Source organism: Leucopleurus acutus, assembly GCF_964270905.1.
Source record: "Leucopleurus acutus genome assembly, chromosome: 12".
Classification (NCBI taxonomy): Eukaryota; Metazoa; Chordata; class Mammalia; order Artiodactyla; family Delphinidae; genus Leucopleurus; species Leucopleurus acutus.
In genome coordinates this window covers 29,484,618-29,498,168 of record NC_139154.1, presented here as the reverse complement: position 1 = coordinate 29,498,168, position 13,551 = coordinate 29,484,618, and the positions used below count along the sequence as shown (strand labels likewise).

The 13,551-nt window shown below is 46.9% G+C and overlaps 1 protein-coding gene across 1 annotated transcript in view; it reads right to left on the bottom strand.

The window, feature by feature from the left end:
* TRAPPC12 (trafficking protein particle complex subunit 12) overlaps positions 1 to 13,551 on the bottom strand; it is a 62,499-nt gene that overhangs the window by 39,053 nt on the left and 9,895 nt on the right. Inside the window, exon 3 of the mRNA XM_082851524.1 lies at positions 7,000 to 7,116. Within this exon, the coding sequence (XP_082707650.1) occupies positions 7,000 to 7,116 (117 nt within the window). The remainder of the gene's footprint in view (positions 1 to 6,999; positions 7,117 to 13,551) is intronic.

Here is a 13,551-nt window from a genome sequence, read left to right as displayed (position 1 = left end):
GAGGAGTAGGGGGAGGGGTGGGGTCTGAAAGAAGCTGGGATCCTTTAAAGAGGCACTGAGAGCAACCAGAAGAGCCCACCGGCACACACACAGGGGACGGGACTTGGGTCCTGGGGACAACGCGTAACCCAACGTAAAACCTGACTCCTTAGTCTTTAGCCTCCTGCGGGCTCAGGGTGGTGGCGAGCAATTAGGGAAACGGCTAACAACGTTCCTCAGGCGCCAGTACTGAAAAGTGGCTTGGGAAACACTGCTCTAGGGTGCGGTCTAGCTCACCCATCCTGCCCGCATAAAAGACAGCCTCGCATTCCAGGTAACTGTCAATTGTGACCGTGTCCTGTCTCCTCCTCTGGGTGAGGTCCTGGGGCAGTGGCCTTGTCTAGGGCACTGGTTTTAGCCTCTAATGGTATTTCTTTACTATGGCCCTTATCACGTATAGATGCTCAAAGATTTGTGAAACATGAAACAGTGAATTCATAGAACTATAAAAGGCAGTAAAAAAAGTAATACATTAGTAATGGAAGAGATGCAAGTCACAATTTACTAGTGAGTTGACCTTCAACAGCTCCCACTGCCCCCCACCCCCCAAAAAAAAGAAAGGAAGAAAAAAGAGAAAAAAAAGCAAATGCCATTGCTAGCCTAAGAAATGAGAAAAAACAACTTTTTAAAAAGAACAAGTCAGGGCAGGCAAGGAGACATGAAAGCAAGTACATGCACATGGTACCGGTAAACGTGCACGGCTATACTGTTTCTGAAAAATACGTATTAATAGTCTGTATTAATGTGTCTCAAAACTGTCCCTACTCTGACCCAGTCAGTCCTCCTCCTAGGATTGATCCTAAAGAAATAATCCAAGGAGGACCGGGTCCAGGACCTGCAGGAAAAAATCCACGTGTAGGTGGATCCATGCAGTTCACACCCATGTTGTTCAAGGGTCAACTGTAATATGGAATTGTGTTTGTATAACACAAATACATATATATATCTATCCATATTCACACAGAGACACACTGCATGTATACACACACATACTAAACTAAACGTTAGTACATAATACCATCATGATATCGCTTATAAGTGGAATCTAAAGACAAAAATGATACAAATGAACTTACATATAAAACAGAAATAGATTCACAAACATAGAAAACAAACTTCTGGTTACCAAAGGGGAAGTGGTGGGAGGGATAAATTAGGAATTTGGGATTAACATATACACACTACTATATGTAAAATAGGTAACCAACAAGGACCTACTGTATAGCACAGGGAACTCTATTCAATATCTTGTAATAACTTATAATGGAAAAGAATCTGAAAAAGAATATATATATACACACATATATATGTGTGTATATATATGTAACTGAATTGCTGTGCTATACACCTGAAACTAACACAACATTGTAAATCAAATATACTTCAAAAAAAATGTTAGTACATAGTAACTAAGATGTTAACCAACAGTGGTTTACGCAATTAATTTCTCTTTCATTTTTCTGAAGTAAGAACATGCTGTTTGTAAAATGAGGAAGAGAGGTTTGGGACTCAAGGACAGGCTGAACACCCGGTGGGACAACAGCCTCACAGACGCGGCCTTTGCGTCCTGGTCTAGGAACGGATGGTGGCTTGTCCACCTCTACCCCACGTGATGGGGCCCCAACTCTTACCTGATGTACAGGAACCATAGTAATGCCTGTGGAAATAACACATCATTTTTTCTACCAAGTACAGATGTGTACCAAGTACTACGTACGGCAGCTAAAGCAGGAGGGGAGAGGGTTCTTTCTGGGGTGGGTGTGTGGGGAGCTTTAGCTCTAGGACATAAGGAGCCCGTTGACACCGTCCCAGAAAGAATGCGTCTGGGAGCAGAAATATATTAATGAGACTATCTGATCATGGATATTTATGTATTTTTGAAACAAATAAGAAATAGTTATTACACAGCAAAGACTCCTATCTTATTTTATATCCACTATATATATAGGTACCCGCCACTAATAAAACATTTCAATGTGTAATAAAATTATCTGCAGTACTTTGCAAATATGAAGTGCTCCATAAATGATTAAAAATAGGAAAATGTATCACATAAAAAGCCTTCGGCTCTTGCTAGGATTCTGACACTAAGATATGCTTTCTATATTTCAAACCAGATCACCATTAAAAATGAAGCCAAAACCTACCATCTTATTCATTTTTTTAGTAAATGTAAGTCTTTTCAAAAGTGGCTTCTTTCCTGAGAATAGAAAGCAGACCTGCTTATGCTCCTGTTAGCTTCTTCCCACTGACGACTGAGGACAGTCACTCCCACTCCCCCTTCCTTCCCCCCATATACACAGGTTCCGCATTCAAGGACTCTACCAACCTCAGACTGAAAATATTCAGAAAAAATTCCTGAAAGTTCAAAAAAGCAAAACCTGGACTTGCCTTGCACCGGCAGAGTCACGTGGCACTTAGATTGTATTAGGTGTTGTCAGTGACCTAGAGATGATGTCAGGGACACGGGGGATGTGGGCGGGTTACATGCCAATACTACGCCCTTTTATAGAGATGTGAGCATCACGGGTCTCGTATCCGCGGGGGTCCTGGAACCAAACCCCACGACACTGAGGGACAACTGCCAAGGAAGACTCACGCCGATACCTGCCACTCTTGGCGGCACGGGCCTTTCTTCGCCTGAGCCCTTTTCTGGTTAATATCACTGGCCGGTAAGTGACACGTAGTCATTTCTAAGCACGCTTACACCAACCCGGCAGCCAAGGTCAGAACGACCTACTTCCCCGGGACAACAACGAACAGCGCGTGCAGGGAGCCTGGGCGCCTCCTGCCCGCCTGCCGGCAGCCTGTTTGAGGACTCATCCTGCTCCACTCTGGCCACTGCAGCTCAGGCCCAGAGGTGACCAGACAGCTCCTCTAATCGCTATGTTAAATCTGATTATCTTCTGGTTTGAGAGTCAGACATGGTCGCAGAGGAAACAGAGAGATGAAATGAATTTCTTTGTATCATAATTTAAAAAGAAAAAAAGAAACAAAAAAAGGGAAAGAACATAAAGAAGAAGTTGTTAGAAAAGCTGACCATTTACAATTTATGATTCCCAAATAATATCCTTCCTGACAGAATATTTACGTGGCTTAACGACAAGTTTACTGTGTACTTCGAAGACACTTCCAGGCACAGGAATATTTTTGTTCCCGCCGAGTGGGATCAACACAAACTGTCTTGTCCACCAGAGGCCTGGCAGCAATCAGGGGCTACTGACTGTTCCCGGGGGTTCCAGGAGCGCTGGGTGAAGGGGCTGCTACAGGAGTGTGGGCCAGGCCAGGGGCACCTCGCAGGGGCGCGATGCAGTCAGGGCCGGGCGACAGAAGCAAGCGCAGGCCAGAGGTGACGGCTGCAGGAGAGCTGTGGCCGTGGCACTGCCGCCAGGAAGGAGCTCGCCGCACCCCTCCAGCTCCCAGTGCCCCCTCTCCAACGGGGAAGCAGGAGAGCAGGGGCAGGGCAGGAAGGGCCGGAGGACAGACGCGGAGAACGTCCAGGGCTGGCACCGGGTGAACCTGGCCAAGGCAGGTTTTGCGGCCAAGCTAGTTCTAGGTCTCCGGGGCTCTCCCGGTCTCAGAGTTGAGGCGGGATTAGCAGCTCGTTTTCAAGCACGCACACGAGCCGGGGCCTCGCGGGCAGCCTTCGCGCTTCGTTCTTGCTGCTCAGCACCGTCTGCAGATTCATCCGCACTGATGACGCGGCTCTTGTGCACGTGTGTCAACTGCTCCGGATATTAAGGTTTTTAATAAAGCTTTTGGCCAATACAAATCAGACGGCACACTCCTGAATATGTCCTCATGAACACACACAGAGTCCCCCTAAAGCGCGTGATCAAAAGCGGCACAACATGTATTTTATCAGCTGCTGCTCTGCAAGGCAGCCCTTCCGGTTCAGGCGCCCCGCCCACGCGCCCCTGCTGACATCTGGCGCTACCAACACGATGGGGTTCACACGCAGGACACTCTTGTCTCGCTGAGATTTCTGTGGTCCCAGGGAGGCTGAGCATTTTTTCCATGCTTATTGGCTGTCTGGTTTCCATGAACTGCATCTTCATATCTTTCGCCTGTTTTTCTATCAGGCTGTATCTGTTTCTTATAAATTAGACGAAGGTCTTGATGTGTATTTCAAATACCTTCTCTCATTTTTTAATGCTGTTTATGGTGTTTTTGTTAAACACAGTTTTAAATTTCAAAGTAGCCAGGTTATCGATATTTCCTGGAAGGTTTAGTTTTTTGTGTCTCGGTAAGCAGTGCCTCTCTGGCCTGAGTCTCTTCTATTTTTTGAAACTACTTCACTTGGAATTCCCTTCTGGGTGTGCTTAGAAGCAGCGGTCTTTTTATTTTCCCACTTGAACATCCAGTTAATGCCATGCCCTTCATCCATCAGTTCATTCCCTTCTTTCCCCAATAACCTGCCACGCGGCTCTTCCCACACACGTCCCCCGTGCCAATCCTGCATGGCCCCTCGGTGTGGGGACCGCCTCTGGCCTCCGTCCTGCTGCTGTGGCGGGCAAGCGGCTCCTGCTTCACTTTCACTCTTTCCAGCTCTTGTCCTTGTGTGAGTTTCCAGTGAGCATGCAGGGTGGACACCACCTCTATTCCACACGTCAAGCGTGCGCACGTGTGCATGCGTGTGCATACATGTATGTGCGTGTGCACGTATGCACAGACATGTGCGCTGGATGCAGGGAGGCGGGGGTTACCTCTCCAGCATCGAAAGGGTGAGCACTGCCTTCAGCTTTCGGATGCTCTTTCGCTCCCCGGACTTGCCTGAGAGGTGAGGGAGAGCCGGCGGGGTCAGGGTCCCTCTCCGTTCCTGGAAAAAGGCTGGCGGAGACAGGGCTGGCCTCTGCCCCCTCCTCTCCATCTCCCTGCACAGCTCTGGGTGGCCTGATGGGCGAGCCAGGTAGCAGGTGTGCAGGAGGGGATGAAGGAGACCTGAGGACAGGCCGGGGCGACCACACAGCATTGGCTCTAACGCCCAGCGCCCCCTTCCTTCAGGACAGCGGGACCTCAGCTCCGCAACCGGCGCGAGCCGGGGCCTGTGGTTGTAGGCCGCCTGCTGCTTGGTGGTAACTACGGATTTCTCCAGAGTGTCTTGTGCTATTTCTCTCTCATTGTTTTCCACCTCTAGTTCCCATTCTTGGTGGTCCTCCTCCATTTTCAATAGTAGATGTCAGAAATGTTTTGGTAAAAAAATTGTTTTTAAAATTAGAATTTAAATATATCATGTTAATCTTTAAGTGCTGTGGAGAAAATCTTAAAAATCTCATAATTATTGTATATGACATGTAGAACTCTGATAATGAAGGTATTTAGATATGGGAAAAAGATCTAAGCTTAAATAAATATGACTTTTTTAAAACTAGGAAGTAAGATATAGACTCTATTTGAGAAACTGAACATAGGCATTCCACAACTTCCAAAAGATGAGAAAAATAGTCCAATACAAATCACTCAAGTAACTGATAGCATGTACATAACTCTTCCCCACCCACGACTCAAAGGAAATCAGTAACGCCACATATGAATGACACCACTGAAGTGATTAAAATGTCTTTCTCCAGAGGCTGTGACATTCATTTCCCTGTAAGTTAACAATCTCAGAATACTCTGACATTACTTAGGAAAATACACTGAGAAACTCTTCCCTAGTCTTAAAGACGAGAGCAATTATTTTAGGACATAATTAAAATACCAGGGCAAGGTAACAGTCTTTTTATGAATACATTTCCCACCTTAAACAGGTCTCCTTGTTAGGACTGTTAATAAAATTTCTACTGGCCTCAAGTATTTTCAATGTATGAAAAACAATCAAACCACCGCATACATTTATTAACAGCAGGAATAATCAAAGGAGGTAAAAGATGGCCTGAGAATTAATGACACTGACTGTGTGTGGCTCCGTGTGTCTTCTCTAAGCTTATCATTACAAGTCACACTTTGGGTACAGCCGACTGCTCACGACACTGGCCAAGCAAAGGGAACGACAGCGGCCCACTGCACAAGGGAGACATGTTCATTCCACCAGATTCATGTGGCCGTGGACACAGTTACCTTCTAAGACCTGTAACTTCATTAACAAACGATAATGCATAGAGACACTTAAAGGTTTGCTGTTCCCTCTCCCTTTTAAAAATAGGGTATCTCCACATCTTTCCTTCCCAAAGCTTCTCATTCATGGGAATAAGTCTAGAATCACTTCAGTGAAAGAAACTCAATGAAACATTTGATTTACATTTACTAAAAACTAAACTTTAATTGGTTTCAACGTGAAAATGTCAGCAAACCACCTAAGCAAGTGTTTCTTTCTTCTTTTCTTTTTTTTAGGTCTCTCTCTGTCTCTTTTCTTTAAGCAAGTGTTTCTTATTGACCTTCTTGAGGACACAAGCTTTTGTAACATCATAAAAGATGCTGTGGGGCAGACAGTTTCCAGTGGCTCACAGGCCACCAGAAGCATCTGCCCCGCCCAGCTTAAAATGCCTGCAGTCAGAGTTTCCTATTTCAGAACAGCGTCTCTGTCTGGTGTTTGCACTTACTCCTGTTAATGAATAAAGAAAGGCTTTTGTGCGCATTTCTGGGGAATCCACTCATTTAATAATAAACCTTCTATGCCAAGTGGAGAACACAGTATTTTAAGAAAATCAACATAAAATTATTTCACTCTAGTTATCTTTGATGAAGCATATTTAATCAAAGTATATACTGCTTCAAATAATTTGATCATTTGAAATCATGCTTTTTAAAAATTGGACTTAAAAAATAAAAAGTACGTTAACATGATGCTCTTTGCTGCACAGGACTGGTTATCTAATCCAACAAAATTCTATTTATGTGCAAGGGCTTAGGATAAAATACTCAAAGTAATTAACTGGAGGTTAAATATTATGAAGGGAAGCAGGACTTATCAAAAAACAAAACAAAACACACACAGAAAATCAATACATTGTTACTTACAATGAGCTGTTTCAATCCAACAAAAGACTGTTCTACCGAGTTGGCGTTTAAGACCTGCCTCTTTGCTGCAGCTTTTTCACCCAGGAAGCGAAGCATTAAGTCTTTAACTGCATCTCCCTTGAAAGAATGTAAGAAAAACATGTCAGGACAATAAAATGTTAATTAAACTCAGCTAACCAGAACCCATAGCTATAACCCAAATTTCCTTTTTCTCCGTTGGTGTATGGAGGTCAAAATGTGGTTACAGCAGAGTCAAGCTTCAATCAACCAGACGCTAAGGTATCACGATCTTTAATAAAATGTGCAGTTTAGAATGGCTCTTTCTTTTGGAGAGGAAGCAGTGAAGCACCAGCGCCTGTACGAGGCTTATGTAAGGGGCACAGCAAGCCAGGCGGGGGGCCGGAGGCGCGGGGCACGGGGGGCGTGAGCGACACCGCCCCTGGGAGAAGCGGCGTGCAGGTGGGACCCAGGCTGGGGCGGGCAGGCCTGAGCGCCCTCTGCCCGCATCCCGCCAAGCTGCCGGCCGGCCTGGGCCCCCGGGAGCCCCTAGGGCCTGGCTAGAGTAGTTAGTGGTGGCCCAGGGCACTGCCTTCCGCCCAGGGCTGCGTCTCTCCCGAGCCCAAGGAGAGCAGGGGTCCCTCCCTCTGCCAGGCCCTCTGCTCGGGGAGCGGGCTGCTCCGGAAAGGCCCCCCCCAGCCTCCACACAGGGCCTCCCTCAGCCCAAGCCTCGGGTTAGACCCGCCTGCACCTGGGCTGAGTGACCGTACGGGCGGACAGATGGGCGAGGCCAGGGGAAAAGGGATCATCCGTGGCCAAGTGACCCAGGAGGAACCTGGGAAGAGCCAGGACGGAGGCCCAGGTGCTCAGAGACCAAGCCGCACGTCTCACACAGGGGCAGAGATCTAGAAGCTGCAGTTCTATGATTTTTTTGCTTTCAGAGGGTAAGGTGAAATACTTCAGATGCCAGAACCACAGAAGTGGCTAACTGATCTAGGAGGGATAATTAAAGGGCGGAATAAAAAGAACTCAGCCATATGGCTCCATAAAGCTTTGCACAAATGTAACTCCTCTCAGACAAGGAGCTTTATCCGAGCCAGAGGAACTGCGAACCAGGAAAGGGCAAAATCACATCTTCATGCCGCCGAGGGAAGACCCATCTAACTTCTCCATCATTGCAACCGTCTCAGTTAATAGGACCACACTGCGAAAATCTCCTGCCCTTTAAAATTCTCTGTTAGTTAACACCTGAGTTAGCAGGGAAGTTCCTGAGACACGAGCGTATGTAGAACTGACAATCATCGCACCTCTGAAAGCCCAAAGATGCGACAAAACGCCCTAACATGGACTGGCTCTCGCCGTGTCACTCAGCTGAAGGCAGTTCTGACACGGGGGTCACAGCGCCTTTGCCGCAGACCCTCCATGCTCACTGGAGCGAGGGGAGCAAGCTTCCTCCGCAGGATGTCTTGTGAGCTATGCGGGGTGGGATCCACCTAGAACCCCAGGGACCCCTTCCAATCAGCAAACCTTCAGGGGAGGGCACCCAGGGCAGGGGAGCGTGGGGAGACTGAGCGTGAACGAGTCAGGTGCTGGATCTCAGCTTGCAGAGGGCCTCCCCCGCTGCAGCGCGGGAACGGCTTCAGCAGTGCCTTCTAAGTTTTAATGGATGAAGTCAAAGCAAAACCCAGAGCACTGACTCCCAGAGCACAGGCCTCGGGCTTTACTGTCAGGAAGCCTGACGACACACGCGGTCACAGGCAGTGGTGCTGAAAGGACAGTGGCCCAGCCTCGCCCGGCGCTCTGCCTGGGCACCAACGAGAAACACGGCTGCTCCTCCCGGGAGGGCTCTGTCCTCTTAGTCCCGGGGGAGTGAAACTGCCCAAAAAGACGACATCCCAACAAACAGAAACAAAACAAACTCCAAACTCGAGGTTGTGGAGACATCGGAACCCACATATGCCGCTGGTGGAATGTAAGACGGTGCAGCCGCTTTGGAAGACAGCTGGGATGTTCCTCAAAGTGTTAACCACAGGTTTACTATGTAACCCAGCAGTCAGTGGACCTGCACAGTTCAAACCGTGTCGTTCAAGGTCAACCATATGTGACAACAGAAAGGAGTGGTGCACTGACACATGCTACAATTCGGATGACTCTTGAACATGTTTCCATGAGAGAAGCCAGTCATGACAGACCACGTGTCGTGTGATTCATCTGTATCAAGTGTCCAGAGAGGAGAATCCAGAGAGACGGAAAGCGGGTCAGTGGTTGCCTGGCGCTGGGGTGGGGTGAAGGGGTGGGGACTGAAAGCAAGGAGGTCTGGGGCTTCCCGCTGGGGTGATGAAAACGTTCCACAAATTGATGGGGTGATGGCCGCACAACTCTGTCAAAAATCTAAAAACCACTGAATTGTAAATTAGATGTGTGAATTATGTGGTATGTGAATTGTATCTTAATTAAGCTGTAAAGACAAAAACAGATCTAAACCCCTTTCATAGGGGGCCCTAAACAAATCGGTATTTAAGGGAAGCTGTTCACTGATACGTCAGCTTTAGGACGGCTGCAAAACGGCTTGCACCGGCCACTCCAGACCTTCCCTATCTCACACACACGTTCAACATAGGTCAGCATCCTTCACACCAGGAACCTAAGAAAGGGGAGCCAGGCCCACCTGTGAATGTGGCGAACAAACTCAGCGGCGGCAACTTCTGCTTCTGTCCATCACAGAGTGACCCAGCCTGGGCTTATCGTCCTAATGTAAACAACTAGAACGTGAAAAACACAGACAAAACAGGTGTCTTCCGACACAGAGAAGGATGTGATCTGAGACGAGGGAGACGAGGAGTTGAGCTCTTGAACCCAAAGGCAGCTGTGGACGCAGTGGTGCGGGGGTCACACGAGCACAGGGAACTCGCCGAGCGGGGACTGGCTGGGAGCTGGAGGGCAGCTGGCCGGACCTGGCAGTCAGAGCACCAGACAGGACGGAACCGTACAAAGAGCAGGGCTGGAAAGCCGCGTGGGCCCGCGAGGGTACCGCTGAGTGGTAAACGGTGCGTGCGAAGGGTGGACGGGGAGCCGGGACAGGGCTGTGAGCTCACTTGGGGCTGAGATGTCCAGTCCAGGCGACCACTGCAGAGCGCTCTCGGACACACAGGCACTCGGTACAGGCGTCAGAAAGGTCACCCAAGTATGCAAGCTACTCTAAACTCACCCTGAGAAGCTAAAAAATAAATCTGAAAAGGATCAAATGAATCGCTGGCTAGAACAAAATACAAGTCTTTTTGAAGGAAGATGACAAAATATAGACACTCAACATTAGGAAATCCACAATATCCACCCTCTGATAAAAAATCACTAGACATGTGAAAACACAGGCACACGTGACTCATGACCAAAAGAAAAAGTAAATACAAACAGACTCTGAAATTACAGCACTGATGGAATTTTCAGAATAGAACTGCGCAACAGCTATTATAAATGTGCTCAAAGATCTAAAGTAAAACTTGAACAGAATGAGGAGAGAAAAATATATAGAAAGGAACTAAAGGGAAATTATAGAGACAAAAAATACAAAAAATTTACTGACTAGCATCAGCTGCAAACTACAAAGTGCAGAAGAAAAGATGAACAAACTGAAGGACAGAATGACAGAATCCCAAACTTAAGTACAAAGAGAAAATGATTGAAAACAGAAACAGATCTTTAATGACCTCATTAGTAATATCAAGTAATATGTGAAACTGGAGTTCCCAGAAGCAGAGGAGAGAGTGAAAAACAGAAGAGCTAACTGAAGAAGTAATGACCAAAAATGTTCCAAAATTGATGAAAATAATAGAGCCACAAATCCAACAGGGTGAATGAAACCTAAGCAAGATAAACATAAAAGAAAACCATGGGAAGGCACATCAGAATCAAACTGCTGAAAACCAGTGATAAAATCTTAAAACCAACCAGAGGAAAACATATACACTAAGTACAGAAGAGCAAAGATAAAAATTACTACAGACTTCAATCAGCAACGATACCAACTGGCAGATATGGAAGGACACCTTCAAAGTGCTGAAAGGAATAAAGCTGAGTCAACCTCCAAGTCTACGTGTTGTAAACACACTGCATTTCCAGCAAAAAGAGCTTTGATAGTGAAGATGAAATTTCTTCAGACTTAAAGGGGAGAGAATTCGTAGCTAGCAGACCTGCAGGAACAGGTACGTCTTCGGCCATCCGTAGGTTTCCAACACAGGGACTTAGTATGGCCCAGGAAAGGGATTTTCACAAACTGTGGGCTTCCCTGATGGGACTCCCGTCAAATCCAAATTGCAGGAAGGGCGAGGGGAAGGAAAGAATCAGGGGGCAGAATCAGACAGGGTGGTGGAAAGGCCCAGTCTCAAGTCTGGACGTTGGGTTTCCAGATCCACCAGCAAGGCCACAGCATTCTGAGTCCCCACCCTACTATCTTCCCTTCACGATCTTACTACCTTTACCACTGACGTTCTGCTGCTTCTAGTTTACTTATCTCTTCTGTCTCTCTCCCTCTCCCTCCTTTACTCCCCCTCTCTCTCTCCTTACTGAACAAGCTTCATACAAATATTCTCCAACTTCCATTCTTCATTGGTTCTGAAAATTTCTGAACGATCATTTCCCCACAAACTTTCCATTTATCTCTTTAAGAACACAGGCCATCTAAGACTCTAATTAGTTAGAAATGCCGACATTCCTCTTTTGATGCTATATGGTTGGATGAAGTGTTACACGCTCACCTTCATGGCCTCTAACTTAACTCAGACTGCTATAGAAGTCACTTCATAAGGAAACAATTTAACAATTTTCCCCCAAAATTTTATCCTATAGGAAGGAATTTTTAATTAGGCACCAACAGGTGAGCAATTTGGAAAAATTTCGAGGTGTTTTAGAAAGCTGACTTAGAACAATGCTGCAACAGTTACAGTGGCACAGGGAGAGACTTGTGAACAGGTAAATCCAACAAATGCTTGGTTGACCTCTTACAAGCCTGGTGTGCACGGTGAGTTAATAGACATGTTCTACCCCGATCGTAAGTCCTCTGGCAAATAAACACAGCATTTCCAAGGTAAACCACACAGTTTTTCTTTTCTATCCTGGGAATGAAAAGTTCTTTGAAGGATAGTATACAACTGACGAGACACAGGTGAAGAAACAACCAGCACATTTGTTCTATGGGAAAGTCAAAGACATTTTAGGAACTATTCTTAATTCATATTTCAGTTTACCATGAGGTTTCCAAAACAATCACTGTGAATTGCAAGAGGTACGGAAGACACTGCCTTCAGATTTAAAGGAAGCAGAAAGGAAACACGCTGTCTCCTGGCTGGCCGCTAGTGTGGGTCCTGCCCATGCAGTGGGCGCCCCGACCCTGGCTGATCACCCAATGCCCTGCTTATTTCACAGTAGCCACCTGGAAGCTTCAAAGTTGCAGAGGAGCTATCACAGAACCCGTGCTTTTCACTGGTAGAAAGGGCCTCCATGCCTGATTCAATCTGGGTTAAACTAGGAACGAACATCAGCACTTTGTGTTCCCAACTCAAGAACGACCAACATGCTTCACTGCAGGAGACGACCCAGCCACCCCGGGGCATTCAGCATCCCCGGCCCTGTCCATGAAAGCTCACGTGCTCAGCCCAGCCCTTTAGGCGACCACAGTGAAATACCTCTACATGGTTCTAAATGCACCCTAGGAGCCCTGGGCCTCAGCACCCTGTGCGGAACCACTGGGTTAAGTCATCAAATCCTGAACATCAAATATCCCTGAAATCAGAGTCCATAACTGTGATTCACTGAAAAGACCCTGTGAAGGTAAATTCATGTTCAGTACATTCTGCTTGAGAGGGTGGAGAAGGGGGCTGAGGACAGTGCCTGGTGGGCAGCAAGCCCACAAGGAAGATGCGCTTAGTGAGCAAATACGCTGTAGAGACGGACGTGCAAAATATCTGGAACCTGCAGGCTTTCACTTCAGTTACTGAGAAAAACAGCCAACTGGCCTCACTTCTCCAGCAGCCACTCTACTTCTTATGGGGTTCGGCCTCACGGGGCTCAGGGCTCCACTGCCTGCACCGGGCTTTCTGACCCTGCCACGTGTGTGGGAAGGGGGACTCCTTCCCCCGGGAGGGCCTGCTGAGGACCGCAGGGTCCTCCTTCAGTTCCCAGAGGAGAGACCCACGCAAGACCTCATGTGGCACAGACACTGATGATCCCACCTGCAACCCGGGCGGGACAAACTACACCTGACATGCAACTGAGCTAACCTCACATGGACGTACACACATACCTACAAAAACATTATCACGTAAGGCAAGCTACATGCCATCTTATAAAATACGAACCTCATTAAGTATTTTGCTATAACATCATTTTTATTTTTTCTTTTTTTCACGATAAAAATATTTATTTCAATATAACATCATTTTTAATACCTACGTAAACATTCCACTGAAAAAACAAGATGTGCCAAATGTATTCAGCCAGCCTTTTGATAATGGACTTTCAGATGGTTTCAGGTTCTTTGCAATTATAAACCTCACTCTG